The sequence below is a fragment of the Podarcis raffonei genome, chromosome 6 (genome assembly GCF_027172205.1).
Source record: "Podarcis raffonei isolate rPodRaf1 chromosome 6, rPodRaf1.pri, whole genome shotgun sequence".
Classification (NCBI taxonomy): domain Eukaryota; kingdom Metazoa; phylum Chordata; class Lepidosauria; order Squamata; family Lacertidae; genus Podarcis; species Podarcis raffonei.
The window spans coordinates 53,200,570-53,214,615 of NC_070607.1; the positions used below are offsets into that span (position 1 = coordinate 53,200,570).

General features: G+C 42.3%; 1 protein-coding gene across 2 annotated transcripts in view; it reads left to right on the forward strand.

Annotated features, from left to right (window-relative positions):
• Window positions 1–1,158: 1,158 nt before the first annotated feature.
• The window catches only part of MAPK14 (mitogen-activated protein kinase 14), a 32,493-nt gene continuing 19,605 nt past the window's right edge, over window positions 1,159–14,046 (forward strand). Inside the window, exons 1-3 of one of the 2 annotated variants that reach the window (XM_053392930.1) lie at window positions 1,159–1,786; window positions 6,776–6,905; window positions 12,012–12,070. In XM_053392930.1, the coding sequence (XP_053248905.1) occupies window positions 1,671–1,786; window positions 6,776–6,905; window positions 12,012–12,070 (305 nt within the window). In that variant the 5' untranslated portion in view covers window positions 1,159–1,670. The remainder of the gene's footprint in view (window positions 1,787–6,775; window positions 6,906–12,011; window positions 12,071–14,046) is intronic. The other variant, XM_053392929.1, reaches the window with a different exon arrangement.

The following is a 14,046-nucleotide window of genomic DNA, read 5'->3' on the forward strand; positions in this document are numbered from 1 at the left end:
CGCCGGATTTAACTAGGGCCAAGGGAGGTGGGGGCGGCGTAAAAAGTGGCCTAGCGCGTATACAAGTACTGTAACTGCGTGTGCTGTCGCCGGAGATGGGATTGTGACGTGCCCGCCACGCGTTCTGGGTCCGGGCGGGTTTTCCAGCTTCACGCGTAGCCGGCATGGGAGGGAGGGATGTGTTCTGCTATGGACCCCTTGCGCCACCAGGGTGCGCGATGACTCGCAGCAACTGAAGTTAACGTTCGAATTCTCGAATTAACCTTTTTTTTTTTTTAACAATTTACATGACTTTGTACAAATGCGTGGCTTACTCAGTGGGAACTTTTATAAGTTATTTTAATGTATGCAGCTTATTAAAAATGAATTTAGTGTACGCATGTTATCCTCAACAATGGTTAGAAGCCAACAGTTGGGTGCTACCAGTTTTATTTGCAAGAAACAGGAAAGGCAACTGGTGCTGCGTACGTGCAACAAGCAACGTTGCATCTGGATGGTGAATGAAAGCAACCTAGCTTGTCACTGCAGCTTGTCACAAATAGCTTTCCGATTGGAAAGATTGGACAGTCCTGCAAAGTGAAGCCAAAAATGGGTTTATGCCAATAAAACTCAGAAACGTGAGGCTTACAACAGACCTAGCATATAGGAATCTAAGCAAGAAAGGATCAGCAGTCATAGCTAATTTATCTGGCTTGTCATTGCTGCACCACGAAAATGGCCCCCAAGAAGGGAATGCAGCCCATGAGCTGGAAAACGGCTCCTCATCCCGCATTAACAAATAACAAGGAAGACTGTATTGTTAGCTACCACAATTTACCAGCCGAGGGCTGTAACTCAAATGGTTGCTATGAAGAGAATTGCATTCCAACGATTATTTGTTAACGAACATTATTACAACTGCAAGCACAAAACAGCTAATGCGCTTCTTCCCCGGGGGCACAGAAAGAACGGGAGGAGGAAGTCACAAGGTGGCGGGTGTGAACCTTCCTTCCAAGAAGGCACCTGTCCAGGTTCCCGCTGCCTTAAACAGCAGCACCTGGAAGCCTTAAACCTTGGCCGGCATCACGCTCCACCCTTCCTCTTCTTCCTCCTCCTCTTTCCTTCTCGCCTCCTTCCAGATCTCGCGAGACGCTCCCCTCCTGGTTGCGCTCATCATAGGGCGCTGGAGCTGGGTTCCATATTGGGGCATCGCCTCAAAGCTCTTTCCGCGCCGTGGGTCTCGCGAGACCTCTGCAATCGGGGACTTAGGAAGAGGTCGGGAGAAGTCAGGCGGCAGCAGCAGCCCCTCCTCCTCCTCCTCGTCGTTGCTGCTTGGCTTTGCCGCACCCCCCCAGTGCAAGCTCTGCTCTCCTCAGGGGGACCCCTCGCGCCCACCTGTTAGGCTCCCTGTCTTGGGGCTGTGCAGGAGGCCGCGGGGTTGCAACCCGACAGACGGCGGGAGGCAGAAGAGCCCCGCTTGGCCTGGCCTTCCCCTCCGGCCGCGGGGCGGGGTTGGGGTGTCGGCGGCGGCACGAGGCCAGTTACTGAGGCGGCCGCTGGGCGCGAGCGACCTCTTTACCCTCGGAGCAGGAAACCCCCTTTCTCCGAAGGGGGAGGAGCCAACGGTTCTGCTCGAGGGTCTCCCCCCCCCCACTCCCGGCCGCGCTGGGTGGGGCGGGCTCGGGGTCGAGATGACCCAAGAGCGGCCCAAGTTCTACCGGCAGGAGCTGAACAAGACGGTCTGGGAAGTGCCTGAGCGTTACCAGAACCTCTCTCCGGTGGGCTCCGGGGCTTACGGCTCCGTCTGGTAAGTTACTGCCGCTCCTTTATTCCCCCCCCCCCCCGCGGCCCCGCAGCCCTTCGTGCGTACGGGACAGCAGCCGCCACGAAGGCCTGTCATTCTGAATGGGATGATTGATTAGCTGGGAGATCCTGAAAGCGGCCTTAGAAGGCGGTGGATCTCGCCTATGTCCACACCCAGTCCTCCTTGCAAAAGGAAGTCGGTTAGATCCTGTGATTCCGAGGGACCGGCTCTCGGTTGCAAGTACTAAAAGAAAAAGCGTTGCCTGTTTGGTTCTCTTGCACCGTAATGCTGGGGCAGTGCAAGTTAGCAGCAGAAGTAGTAGAGGCGTTTGATGTACTTGTCGCTCCGTCTGCTGCAGTGCCTTGATCTCCGTCACTTATTCCCGTAACCGCTATGAACTCATTCCCTACTTATTTGGGAACGCACAACTCGCACAGTTGAGCAATGTCTCCAGAAACAATCAAAATGTGCACCAAACAGTGGCTTTCTTCAAGTTCTCTAGTTTTCAAAAGGCATTATGTTAAGCATCTTATGCACGACCCTTTATTTTGCTTTGTGGTGCCAAGATTATTGGCTTTGGTAGGAAATGACTTCTTGGTTATTTTAGTTGCATTTGGCTTGCAAACTGTTGGGTGTTTAATGAAGTTTGGTTTTTTAGCAGAATCTTGAAAACAAACATAAAGCAATATTTTCAACACTGCACAATTAAATAACTTGTAATTAGTCTTAATATTTTTTGCATTTTTATTCCAACACTCCTTGAAGAAGCTAAGGGTTATGTACATAGTTTCTTCCCCCACCCTGATAGGCTGGTATCTCAATAAACACCATGAACCTGGATCTCCCCCAGTTTCTTACACTGATCTTGCTGGGAATGAGAGTAGGGAATAAGAGTTGACTTGCAAGTGAGGAAGATGTGTACTGAAGAGGTTGAGTGCAAAGCTGCTGAAGGAAAAACAGCTGGCCAGGGGTATCAGAGATTGGCAGGAGAGGAATTTGTGATTCATCTCCTCATGATGTCATAGGCACTATCCATAGATGTTTGACTTCATTACCACATTCCTCACAGCAAAATATGTATTACAGTTAGACTGCCAGGACAAAGATTAGAAGCTTACTCAAGAATCCAACAATAAATGGATGTTGTCTTGGCTACAGAACCTCTAAGCCTCTTGAGCTTGCCAATCAGAAGGTCAGCGGTTCGAATCTGTGCAACGGGGTGAGCTCCCATTGCTCTGTTCCAGCTTCTGCCAACCCAGCAGTTCGAAAGCATGCCATTGCAAGTAGATAAATAGGTACCACTGCAGCGGGAAGATAAACAGTGCTTCTGTGCGCTCTGGGACTTGTCACAGTGTCCCGTTGCGCCAGAAGCGGTTTAGTCATTCTGGCTAAGAGATGTAAGTATTTTTGTATATAAAACAACATAACCATTGCAAGTTCAAGGTAGTCATAACTTCTTTCGTAACAAATACTTGAATTGTACTTATCAGACTACCAGCCTTCTGTGATAGTTTAGCTAGAGTTACATGTATATATTTACTTTATTTACATGGCACAGTAAACTAGTGAATGGTTTGCAGTGAAAGTACTAGTCTGAGCCACTTGGTTCCTCTCTGCTAGCCCAGTCTCTGGCTTAACATTGGGTCCAAACCAAGGGTTGTGGTTTATTTCCTTCCAGACAAACACTATGATCTGTAGCAAAAGTTTGTTCTTGACTTGGGAGGAGCAAACTGGCTCATGTGATAACTGAAAACAAAGACTTAGACTCTGTGTATTTGTGTTCTTCTGCAGCTACATAGCAACGTTCTTTTAATTGTAGATATTAAGCCAATTTACTGCAGAGTTCTTGTTCTGCATTTTTTCCTAGAAAAACATATCTTGGATCTAAACTGTTTTATTATTTCATGTCTCGTTTGAAACAATATTTCACTTCCTTGTGTTTTGTCAGGTAAGAGCAATATCATGAGACAAGTTCTCACAGGAGAAAACAATGAAATTTTGTTTTTTAAACACCTACAACATAGATCCTGGTGGCCTCAGAAATTTGCATTCATTGATGACTGATAGGCAGGTGTGGTTCATTACACCATTGTCATGGTAGGATAAGAATGTATACTGCAGAGTTTTGAATGACCTTAGCCTTTTTGCTAGTTATTACTGCTGATACATCTAGTTACTGTAGTGATCAGTTTGCAGAATAATTAATGGTAATTCCACTAAGTAATTCCACAATCAAGTTTTGTGCCTTGTATCCATTAAGTAAATACACATATATCTCCATTCCCTCTAATATCAAGCTCAGGTGGTTGAGTGCCCATCAATTTTGGAAGCAAAATGGAATTAAAGTAGTGGCCTACTTAGGCACACAGAAGTATATAAATCTAATAATATTAATAATACTAATGCTAATATATTTACAAACAGCCCAGCAAAGTTTTGTGAGCTCTTGAGGTGTTTGGCATGATTTATCAGAAAATGTATGTGTGAGGTCGGGGGATAAGAATTGACTTACTCAGACCACAAACAGTTTATTGCAGGTATCCTGGAGGAGGGTAAATTAGGGTTAGGTATGTGATATTAGGTCAGAAAGTACCAACTGCTCTACACTATATATGGTTGTTTCAGGAGGAAAAAAAGCATTCTTTTCCCTTTAATCAGAATCACTGTACTGTATAGTTATAAAATACAGCAGGGAAAAGTTTTGGGTGCGCTGGAAAAGTAAAAAGAAGTTGTGCTTTTTTCTCATCATTAGAGACTCGAGCTCATATAAAGCTTCTGTTTCAGGCTGCTTGGAGCACTACACATAGTGGGTATATACTGAAACCCTTGCAAGTCTTCCTGAAACTCCCATACTTAAGTGAGGGAGAGCTATCTATATTCTCTATAATGTACCATTCACTTTCATGGTATATGTGAGGATGAAGCTGCTCACCTAGCCCCCTGAGCTTGCATTATATGAAGGAATTTCTCATTTGTTATGGCCCACTACCACCACCCAGTAATTATTTCCAGACTTCATCTTCTAAGTTTATATTGCTTTCACTTGTTCCTCTCTACAGCTAGCTAGGTCCAGATAAGGAGTTATTGGGGGCACTTATGCATCCTGTGTGTCTTACGGACCTTTGTAGATCATACTAATATCACCAAGAAAAAATACCAGCATTTCCCATTTTTGTTCAGATGCACACTGCTTCTGTTAAAACATCCAAATAATTTCTGACTGAATTGTTAGATATGTCAAATGTATGTGTTCTGATCTGAAGGATGGTGGTTTGCACGTCTCTGTAACTTAGTAACTATCACAAATCATTACATTTTTGTTAAAATGTGTGGCATTTGTTTGAGATCTTCAGAAAAATTAACATATCTTTCTACTGTTTTCATCATGTCTTATCCCTACCCTGATTTCAGATCATTTAAGTCTCTGCTCACAATATTTTTGTCAGGGAAAACTTGATTTAGATGCAAAAAAAGGAATAAAAAGCAGAAGTGGAGTTTTGTTTGCAACTAAACATTTCTTGCAACATGTGTTCTGTGGTAAGGCAAGGTGCAGGGCAGTGCCATATTGACAGGGTAAATTAAAAGGGAACTTGTTCTTTAAAACAATGCTTCAGTAGAAGCATACTGAAAATGCCTCATCAATTCCATATTATGATCAGGTACCAAACATAAATTATTGAAAAGCAAATCCATACTAGTCTAGAGTCAATTGAGAAGTGCGAGTGGCTTCCTGCTAGTGTGGCACTAGCCCTGCTCTAGAATAGAAAATTGGATGTATCAGTGGATCCTTGCAGAAAGGCACTTAGCATCATTTGTATCTGCAGGTGTTTCCACTAATTTAACACAAGTCAGTGGGATGGTGAATTGCAAACCTAATCAACTTCATTTATCAGACAAGTTTTGCTTGATGCTCCACTCCCCTTTTTTAAGAAAGACTTGATATGTATACAAGTACCTATTTTCCACACTAAGAAAAACAAATAAACTTTAGAAAATATTCCACAATTGTCCCAGGTATAGACAGGTGCCCGTGAGAATGGCACCAAAGTATGCTGTTGTAACCACATTGGTTGTATGTGTGTTTTAGGGTGAGGAGTAGTCTGGGTTCATGATGGTAAAACTTGGAATGCCAAAAAATCTGCAAAATGTGTCCCATAGGCAGTGACATCTGTACCATACCACCTTCAAGTTATCATCACTGTAAAGCTATTGGCTAACATCACCTGAAAATTCACTTACTATCAGAGATCCTAGGTATTCAGTGCCTTATTTCTACAAAAAACTTGCTTGGAGACAACCATCATGTGTCTGCTAATGCTGTGACCTGGATACAGCGAGCCCTAGCTTCTGAAATGTCACAATACAGTGGTGCCCAGCAAGACGAATGCCTCGCAAAACGAAAAACGCGCAAGACGAAAGGGTTTTTCGGTTTTTGCGTTGCTTCGCTAGACGATTTTCCCTATGGCCTTGCTTCGCAAGACGAAAACGTCTTGCGAGTTTGTTCGCTTTTTTATTAAAGCCGCTTGAAGAGGCGGAGTTGTGACGGACCGTGCTTCGCAAGACGAAAAACATCGCAAGACGAAAAGACTCGTGGAACGAATTAATTTCATCTTGCGAGGCACCACTGTATTCTGTTGAGGTTGAAATATTCGAAGTTACAGGAAGTCATTGCTATATCTTTTGCTGTGAGTCACTAAATGATTGCAAAAATTGTCATTCTTCCTTTATAAATCCAGCTGCAATTCCCAAACTCATCAATACATTCTTAAAACTCTTCTAATGATTCATTCTAAAACTTGTAAGCACCTTCACCTTTGTTTTCCTGCCTGCTCTTACACAAACCTTAAACTTGTGACTTATTTCATCTTGGGCACAAAGTTATATTCATTCAGTTAAACAAGATACCTATTGAATCATTTTCATGGGGGGGGAATCCTATTTTAGTCTTAATAGACATATTTAATGCTGTTTTTTTAAACTATTGTCTTTTAGTTCAGCCTTTGATGCTAAAACTGGCCTGCGAGTGGCTGTGAAGAAATTGTCCAGACCATTTCAGTCCATCATTCATGCCAAAAGGACCTACCGTGAACTACGTCTGCTTAAACATATGAAACATGAAAATGTAAGTTTGGGGAGAAAACTAGAAATGTACATTTCATTTGGTTTCAAATCCTAGGTTAGGAGTGAATGCTGGCTTGATAACCATGGTGTACTTGGTACAGATAAAATGGCAGACCATAGTGTCGGGGTTTTGTTAAAAGAGTAGAGGGGCCAGAGCAAGAAAATGAATAATTCAAAAGTTCATTCCCAATACCTTCATCTTAACTGAAAGCTGAGAAAATGTAACGTGTGTACCATAGTATTTTCAACATACTAGAGCCAGTTGGTTATAAACTGTTTAAAAAGTTTCTTAGTTCTGATTTTGTGGTGGTTATCGAGTCCTGTCTATTTCAAATGTTATGAAAACTTTCCTTACTGGTTTAATTCTCTGGTTTTAAAGTTAGCTTAATGCATGAGTACGTATTTTTTTCATTTCATTCATTGTTTTGGGTAATGGCTTCCATGTGTTGATTTCAATATTTTCTTACAGAATATATTAACTAGGGGAGACCCTAAACCTTGGGGGAAATAACGAGTCTGTTAATTAGACAGTTGTAAAATGTGAGAACCGTTGCAAAGTATCTCACAGTCCCAGTTTGTTTCTGAAACACCACAAGAAGGATGTTGCAGAAACATTTCTACCTTTTATGCTGCTATGAAGAGTTTAGTGTTACTATTTCATAGTATGCAGGAATAATATGTGTGCACAGAGTGCAAACTACTTCAAATCTGTGCTCCTGCTTTCTTCCCTTAACCCTAACCCCAACAAATTATGCAATTATAGTACTAAATAAATACAACAGCATATACCTCAGGGTGATTTTTAAGTACTTTTTTTGGAACAGTTGTGTTTCTGTTCATAATATTTCTTCAGACATGCCAGCAAACACCAGAGGTGTGACAAAAGCAGGGTGACTGACATAGGAAAGCACCTCCTAATCTCCTAAAGCAGGAATGAGGAATCTGCAGTCTTTCAGAGGTTGTTGGACTTCATTCACATCAGCCTCATCCAGGATGGCCAACAGTCAGGAGCGATGGGCAGCCCAAAAACATTTGGAGGACTACAGATTTACCACCCCGATGTAAACCCTTGGTTCACTAGCATTTGGGTAGATTTTTAATGACAGCACTCACAGTCAAACCTCGATTGAAAAACGTAATCTGTTCCGGAGGACTGTTCAACTTCCGAAATGTTAAACAACCGAGGCATGGCTTCCGATTGGTTGCAAGAGCTTCTTGCACTCAAGCAGAAGCCGCTTTGGATGTTTGGGTTCTGAAAAACATTTGAAAACCGAAGCATTTACTTCTGGGTTTTCGGCATTCGGGAGCTGAAACATTCGAAAATGGAGCTGTTTGAGAATCGAGGTTTTATGGTACTACTTACTATTCATCTGTTTTAACCACACCGTAACGTTTGGTCCATAATTTTTAATTTTCCTATAAACGTAGGAGAATCTTTAGTTCTTGCATTTCAAACTGGAAGGTATTCTTGCAGCAGTTTTACAATGTAATTACTTGGTTGGGCCTGAGTGTACTATAAAAATAGTCTTTTCACGTATTTGTCCCAAGTTGAAGCTTTCTAACACAACTATGAGTGACAAAGTGTTTGGAGAGGACAAAGGAGATGGGAGGAGGGAAAATAATTTACCACTGAGGCAGAACATAGGTTAGCAGCCATAGCTTAGGGCAAGGAACTACACATCACAGAAGCCCTAACTGTAGTCTTGACCACAGCTATAATGCCCAAGGCCCTTCTAGTTCTTGAGCCATCTGTGTATTCTGCCTGATCACTTCTTTGTGTCCATGGGGATTTGATTTAGCTGTGATGGTAATGTTTAGTCAAAAGTCAGATGACAAATACTTTAATGAAATAAATATGTACATTGCAATGTATTTACTTTAAAAGAAAAATCCAAATTCTTTGTTGGATACATGAACAACATGTAGTCGGATAAATTCCAGGACATTTTGTAATCCTTGGGATTGATGCATAGGGTTTATTTGTAAGCGCTAATATAGTGTCTGGCTCTCTTTATTTTCCATGTCTTGTGCAAAAATAGCTGCCCTCTGGCACTTGCAAGAAACATCCACTGATCTGTGTGCATTTAGATACCGTATTTTCCCCTCTATAACACACAGATTTTTTCTCCTAAAAAGTAAGGGGAAATGTCTGTGCGTGTTATTGAGCGAATGTGTGGTCCCTGGAGCTGACTGTCCCAAGTACAGGGCAAAAACAGGCAAAAATCGTATCGCGCCGTCACGGAGGAGAGGAGGCTGCTGCTTTCCTGCATTCTGCCTCAGGGTCTTACTGCCCACTCTCTTCTGTTTCGTTACTGTGTTTGCTCAAACGGAACAAAGAGCAGGCAAATCCCCTCCCCTCCAGGCAAGCAGAGGGGAAAGCAGAGCGTCCCCTCTAATTCCTCTCCGTGCTCCGGTGCTGCTGCTGCTGCGTCTAGGGACTCGCAGGCAGCGGAAAACATGCAGGAGGGGGGGCTGGCTTGGGTGGGGGGGACTTTTGCCTTCCTTCCCCCCCCTTTAAACCCCTCTCTTGCATTCTTAGCCAGCTGCTTCACACACCCCTCTCGTGCTCCTTGTCCCTTCTATGTTTTTCCTTTCCTCCCCACTTAAAACGTGGTTACAAAGCACGGATCCACATGGATCCTCAGGATCTTTGCATTGGGTCACCCCAGATTCACCATCAGATCACATAGCATGTCCATGGCTACAGCCTGCACCAAAAAAAATCACGCACCCTCTGTTGCCTGGGGCTGCAATGGTGCAAAAACGTGGTTACAAAGCATGGATCCACATGGATCCTCAGGATCTTTGCATTGGGTCACCCCAGATTCACCATCAGATCACATAGCATGTCCATGGCTACAGCCTGCACCAAAAAAATCACGCACCCGCTGTTGCCTGGGGCTGCAATGGTACAAAAACGTGGTTACAAAGCATGGATCCACATGAATCCTCAGGATCTTTGCATTGGGTCACCCCAGATTCACCATCAGATCACATAGCATGTCCATGGCTACAGCCCGCACCAAAAAAAATCACGCACCCACTGTTGCCTGGGACTGCAATGGTGCAAAAAAGTGGTTACAAAGCACAGATTGACATGGATTCTCAGGATTTTTGCATTGGGCTACCCCAAACTCACCGTCAAATCACATGTCTGTGGCCACAGCATGAAGCACAAAAATGATACATCCACTGTTTCTTTCAGATTTTTTTTTTCTTCTTTTCCTCCTCTAGAAACTATGTGCGTGTTATGGTCAGGTGCGTGTTATCGAGCGAAAAATACGGTATATACAGTAGTGATAAGTAGAGATTTCTGCAGTTGAAATAAGTTATCACACTTGGGTTTCAGCTGTGCACATGAATGAAAATATTGTATGCCTCAGAGACGGAGCCTGTATCATAATATGATTACCCTGTATAATATCTTCACTTTACATCAGCCTTTTGGAAAAAGAAAGATGAGTAGAACTAGTCAAGATGCCTGAGCCATGAATTAGCTTTCCTATTTACTATATGTGTATATTTGTGGGATTATTATTCTAGTGTGAAGCATGTGGTAGTCTTCTGCTCACATTTCCCCTACATTTAGTTTATTTTGTTTGTGTGGGAACAGACCATTTTTGTCAGTGCTGGAGAGGTTTGTACTGATAGCAGTACTTGTAAATGTATATTTTTTAAAACCCTCTTCTCCAAATTCTACTTAATGTGATGTATCCCTACTTAAAGCCTGTTAAAAAAAGGTGAACGTACAAAGTCATATTTCATGGTCTCTGGTATGAAATTACATGTTACATGTAAATGTGTAATGGAATCCTGAAAGCCCTTTTTAATTAGAAAAGTCAGTTTGCTAGGGGGTGATTAAGATCAGATGAGTCACATCTCCCTTCCTCTGCCTTCAGAGTTCCATGATGCATTTGTAAGGGCAGAGGGTATTCATAGAATGTAGTGATGGCATGCTTGCCCTCCCATCCCCCTGATTACCCTATACAGTGGTATCTCGGGTTACAGACGCTTCAGGTTACAGACTCCAGTAACCCAGAAATAGTACCTCGGGTTAAGAACTTTGTTTCAGGATGAGAACAGAAATCGTGCTCTGGCGGTGCGGCGGCAGCAGGAGGCCCCATTAGCTAAAGTGGTGCTTCAGGTTAAGAACAGTTTCAGGTTAAGAACAGACCTCTGGAAGGAATTAAGTACTTAACCCGAGGTACCACTGTAGTACTAACTAGCCAGAGAGCTATTTAGCTAGCTGACACTGACTTCCATACTTGGTTTAGTTGAAATACTACCACCAAATTACCTTGACTTGTACCCAGTGGCCATATTCAAATGAGAGATGAACAAGCCTTTTGTCCAAACATGCAGCTACTTTGTTTCGCTAGGTTGTCTTCAGTTAACTATAGATTTCCATTACATCTGAGCTCATAACCTATAGTTAACTGCTTTCGAACAGGGTAGGATATCAAGCCATGCTTTGAAGTTAGAGCTCATATTGTGGCTTGTTCTGAAGCTGTTAACCAAGGCCTCCATTTCAGAGCCGTTGAGAAACTATACTTGCACAGTTCCAGATTTGTTTGCTCGTACAGCAAAGAGAAAAAAGAAGTTACATGTGCACCTACAAGGTTCATTTATATCTCATCTCATTAAGCTGAGATATGATTTTCTGAACCAACCCAGTGTATATCACTGCATATTTACATTGGAGGTAGCGCTGAGCTATTTGATATGTTTACACCCCTTGTTTTTGAAAAATAAGTAGCAATTATGCTTTTAAAAAAAACAATTGTCGATTCTTTTCATTAAGGAAAATAGTTTACAACGGAAACAGTGATCTGGAGCCAAAGATGAAGCAGGAGGAGTCCATGCATGCAACATGATTCTTTTCTCTGATATTTTTCAACATGCCACATTACAAGATATTTGAAAGTTGCCAGATTTAAAGGAACTATTTTGAGTTTGCATCTGTGTAAGGATAAGAGTCTTATTTATGTGCAAGTCTATGTGTTCATGTAGTAGGCACTTTGAATTGGGGCAGTGTATATATGTGAGTTGGGAAATGGCAGATAAATGTAGAAAATGTTATTCCTTGTGTGTCTTTTTCCCTTTCTAGGTTATTGGTCTTCTAGATGTGTTCACACCTGCAAAGTCACTAGAAGAATTCAATGATGTGTAGGTAACCCTTCATAGCCTTGATGTTGGAAATAGTTTCCAGCCTTGATGGAAACATCCTTATCTATAAGGAGCATTAATGTAATAGAATCAAAGGTTTCAGTTTAGACAGGACTTTAGATTGCTATTGGACAATGAAATTAGGCATATGGAGGAAGAAATGAATGAAGTCATTTCATTGACTTTACTGTGATAGAAGTATGTAGTCACAACCCTTCATTAATTAGCATGGAAGGTAGCTATGGGCTGTTTCACACACTAGATTTTCTTTACTCAGTAGTGGGAGTAAGAAATTATTTAGTCGTGTGAAAACTGTAAATATCTACTTTGCCATGTTGACATTTGCCAAGAAGTTGACATCTGGCTCCAAACTGAAAAATCTGCTTAATAGTAATACAGTATATTGAACTCACTTTATGTAACTATTTCCCATCATGCAAATAGCCTGTAAATACAAGTCTCTAGCAAATGGCGTTTCCGTGCACTGCTCTGATTTGCCAGAAGCGGCTTAGTCATGCTGGTCACATGACCCGGAAGCTGTACGCCGGCTCCCTCGGCCAGTAAAGCGAGATGAGCGCCGCAACCCCAGAGTCGTCCGCGACTGGACCTAACGGTCAGGGGTCCCTTTACCTTTACGTTTACAACTTGCTAGCACTGTAGCTCAACTCTCAGCTGGTGTGATCTAGATTCCTCAGTGAAGGTCTCCCTCTTTAAAGTCATGTTATCAGTTTGAGGGTGTTTTTTTACTTTACAGTCATACCTCGGCTCTCGAACACCTTGGGAGTTGAACACTCCGGCTCCTGAATGCCCCAAACCCAGAAGTGATTGTTCTGGTTTTCAAACATTCTTTTGGAAGCCGAACATTTGACGGGGCTTCCGATTGGCTGCAGGACCTTCCTGCAGCCAACCAGAAACTGCGCTTTGGAAATTGAACATTTCGGAAGTTGAACAGACTTCTGGAATGGATTCTGTTTGACTTCCAAGGTACGACTGTACTAGGCTCTATGTCTGCTCATGCACAGTAGATCCCAGAACATGCTGTGTATTACTTAGGTTTCCAATTTCAAATATTCCAAATTCAAACTCTAGGCCATCCAAATTTTGGATCTTAATTCCCCTCTCCCCTCGGTTTCATGCCTGGAAGGGGAATATATATGAGTTATTCAGCATCTTAACAGTTTTGATTTATTACTGAATCCAGTTCTCAGGCCTAAGCCATTTGAATTAAATGGCACAGTACACAGGATTGCCATGCTTATAGAAGCATAACAAATTTAAATGTTCCATAATTAGGTGCCCTGAGTTACCTGTGGAGACAGAGGTTTTAAAGCTTTTTAGTAGCAGAATATTATTGTTGCTTTAAGGTTACCTTATGCAGGTGCAGTTACTGTCCAAAGCAGGAATGGCAAGTGTATCTTAAAAAGGAGGGGGAAGCGTCGCACATTGAGGGAGGAGAGTGAGAAATCCAGACTGAGCAAAATACTTTTGCTATATGGAAGGACTTTTGGGTTTTGGTAGGAAATTGCTCGTTTTAGCAAGGAGGGGAGTAATGTATTAATCATGTGACCATCTTCAGTCACATAGAATGATTGAGCCCTGGTTTCTTTAGTCATTACTTTGTACCAAGGCAGACTCATGGATATTTGCAGTTGTATGATGAGACAAATGACAGATGGCTTAAATAGCTGTTTATAAAACCTGTTGGACTTGTATGTGACAGTTTCAAAGCACATGTTGAGACAGGCTTCCTGTCACAATAAGTCCATGTAGAAGTATTTTATTAATGATGTACATACACCCTGTACACACCTTTTACCATATTCTTACTCTTGTGGAGAACTGGAAAGACTGAATCAATGCAGAGATCAGCCTAGTTTCATCGTCGTTGAAAGGTAGTAAAATTACTAATTTCAATAGGTCTTTTTCTCTTGGGGCTTCAGATTTAAAAATACTTAAAACTAACAACTATTTTGTAC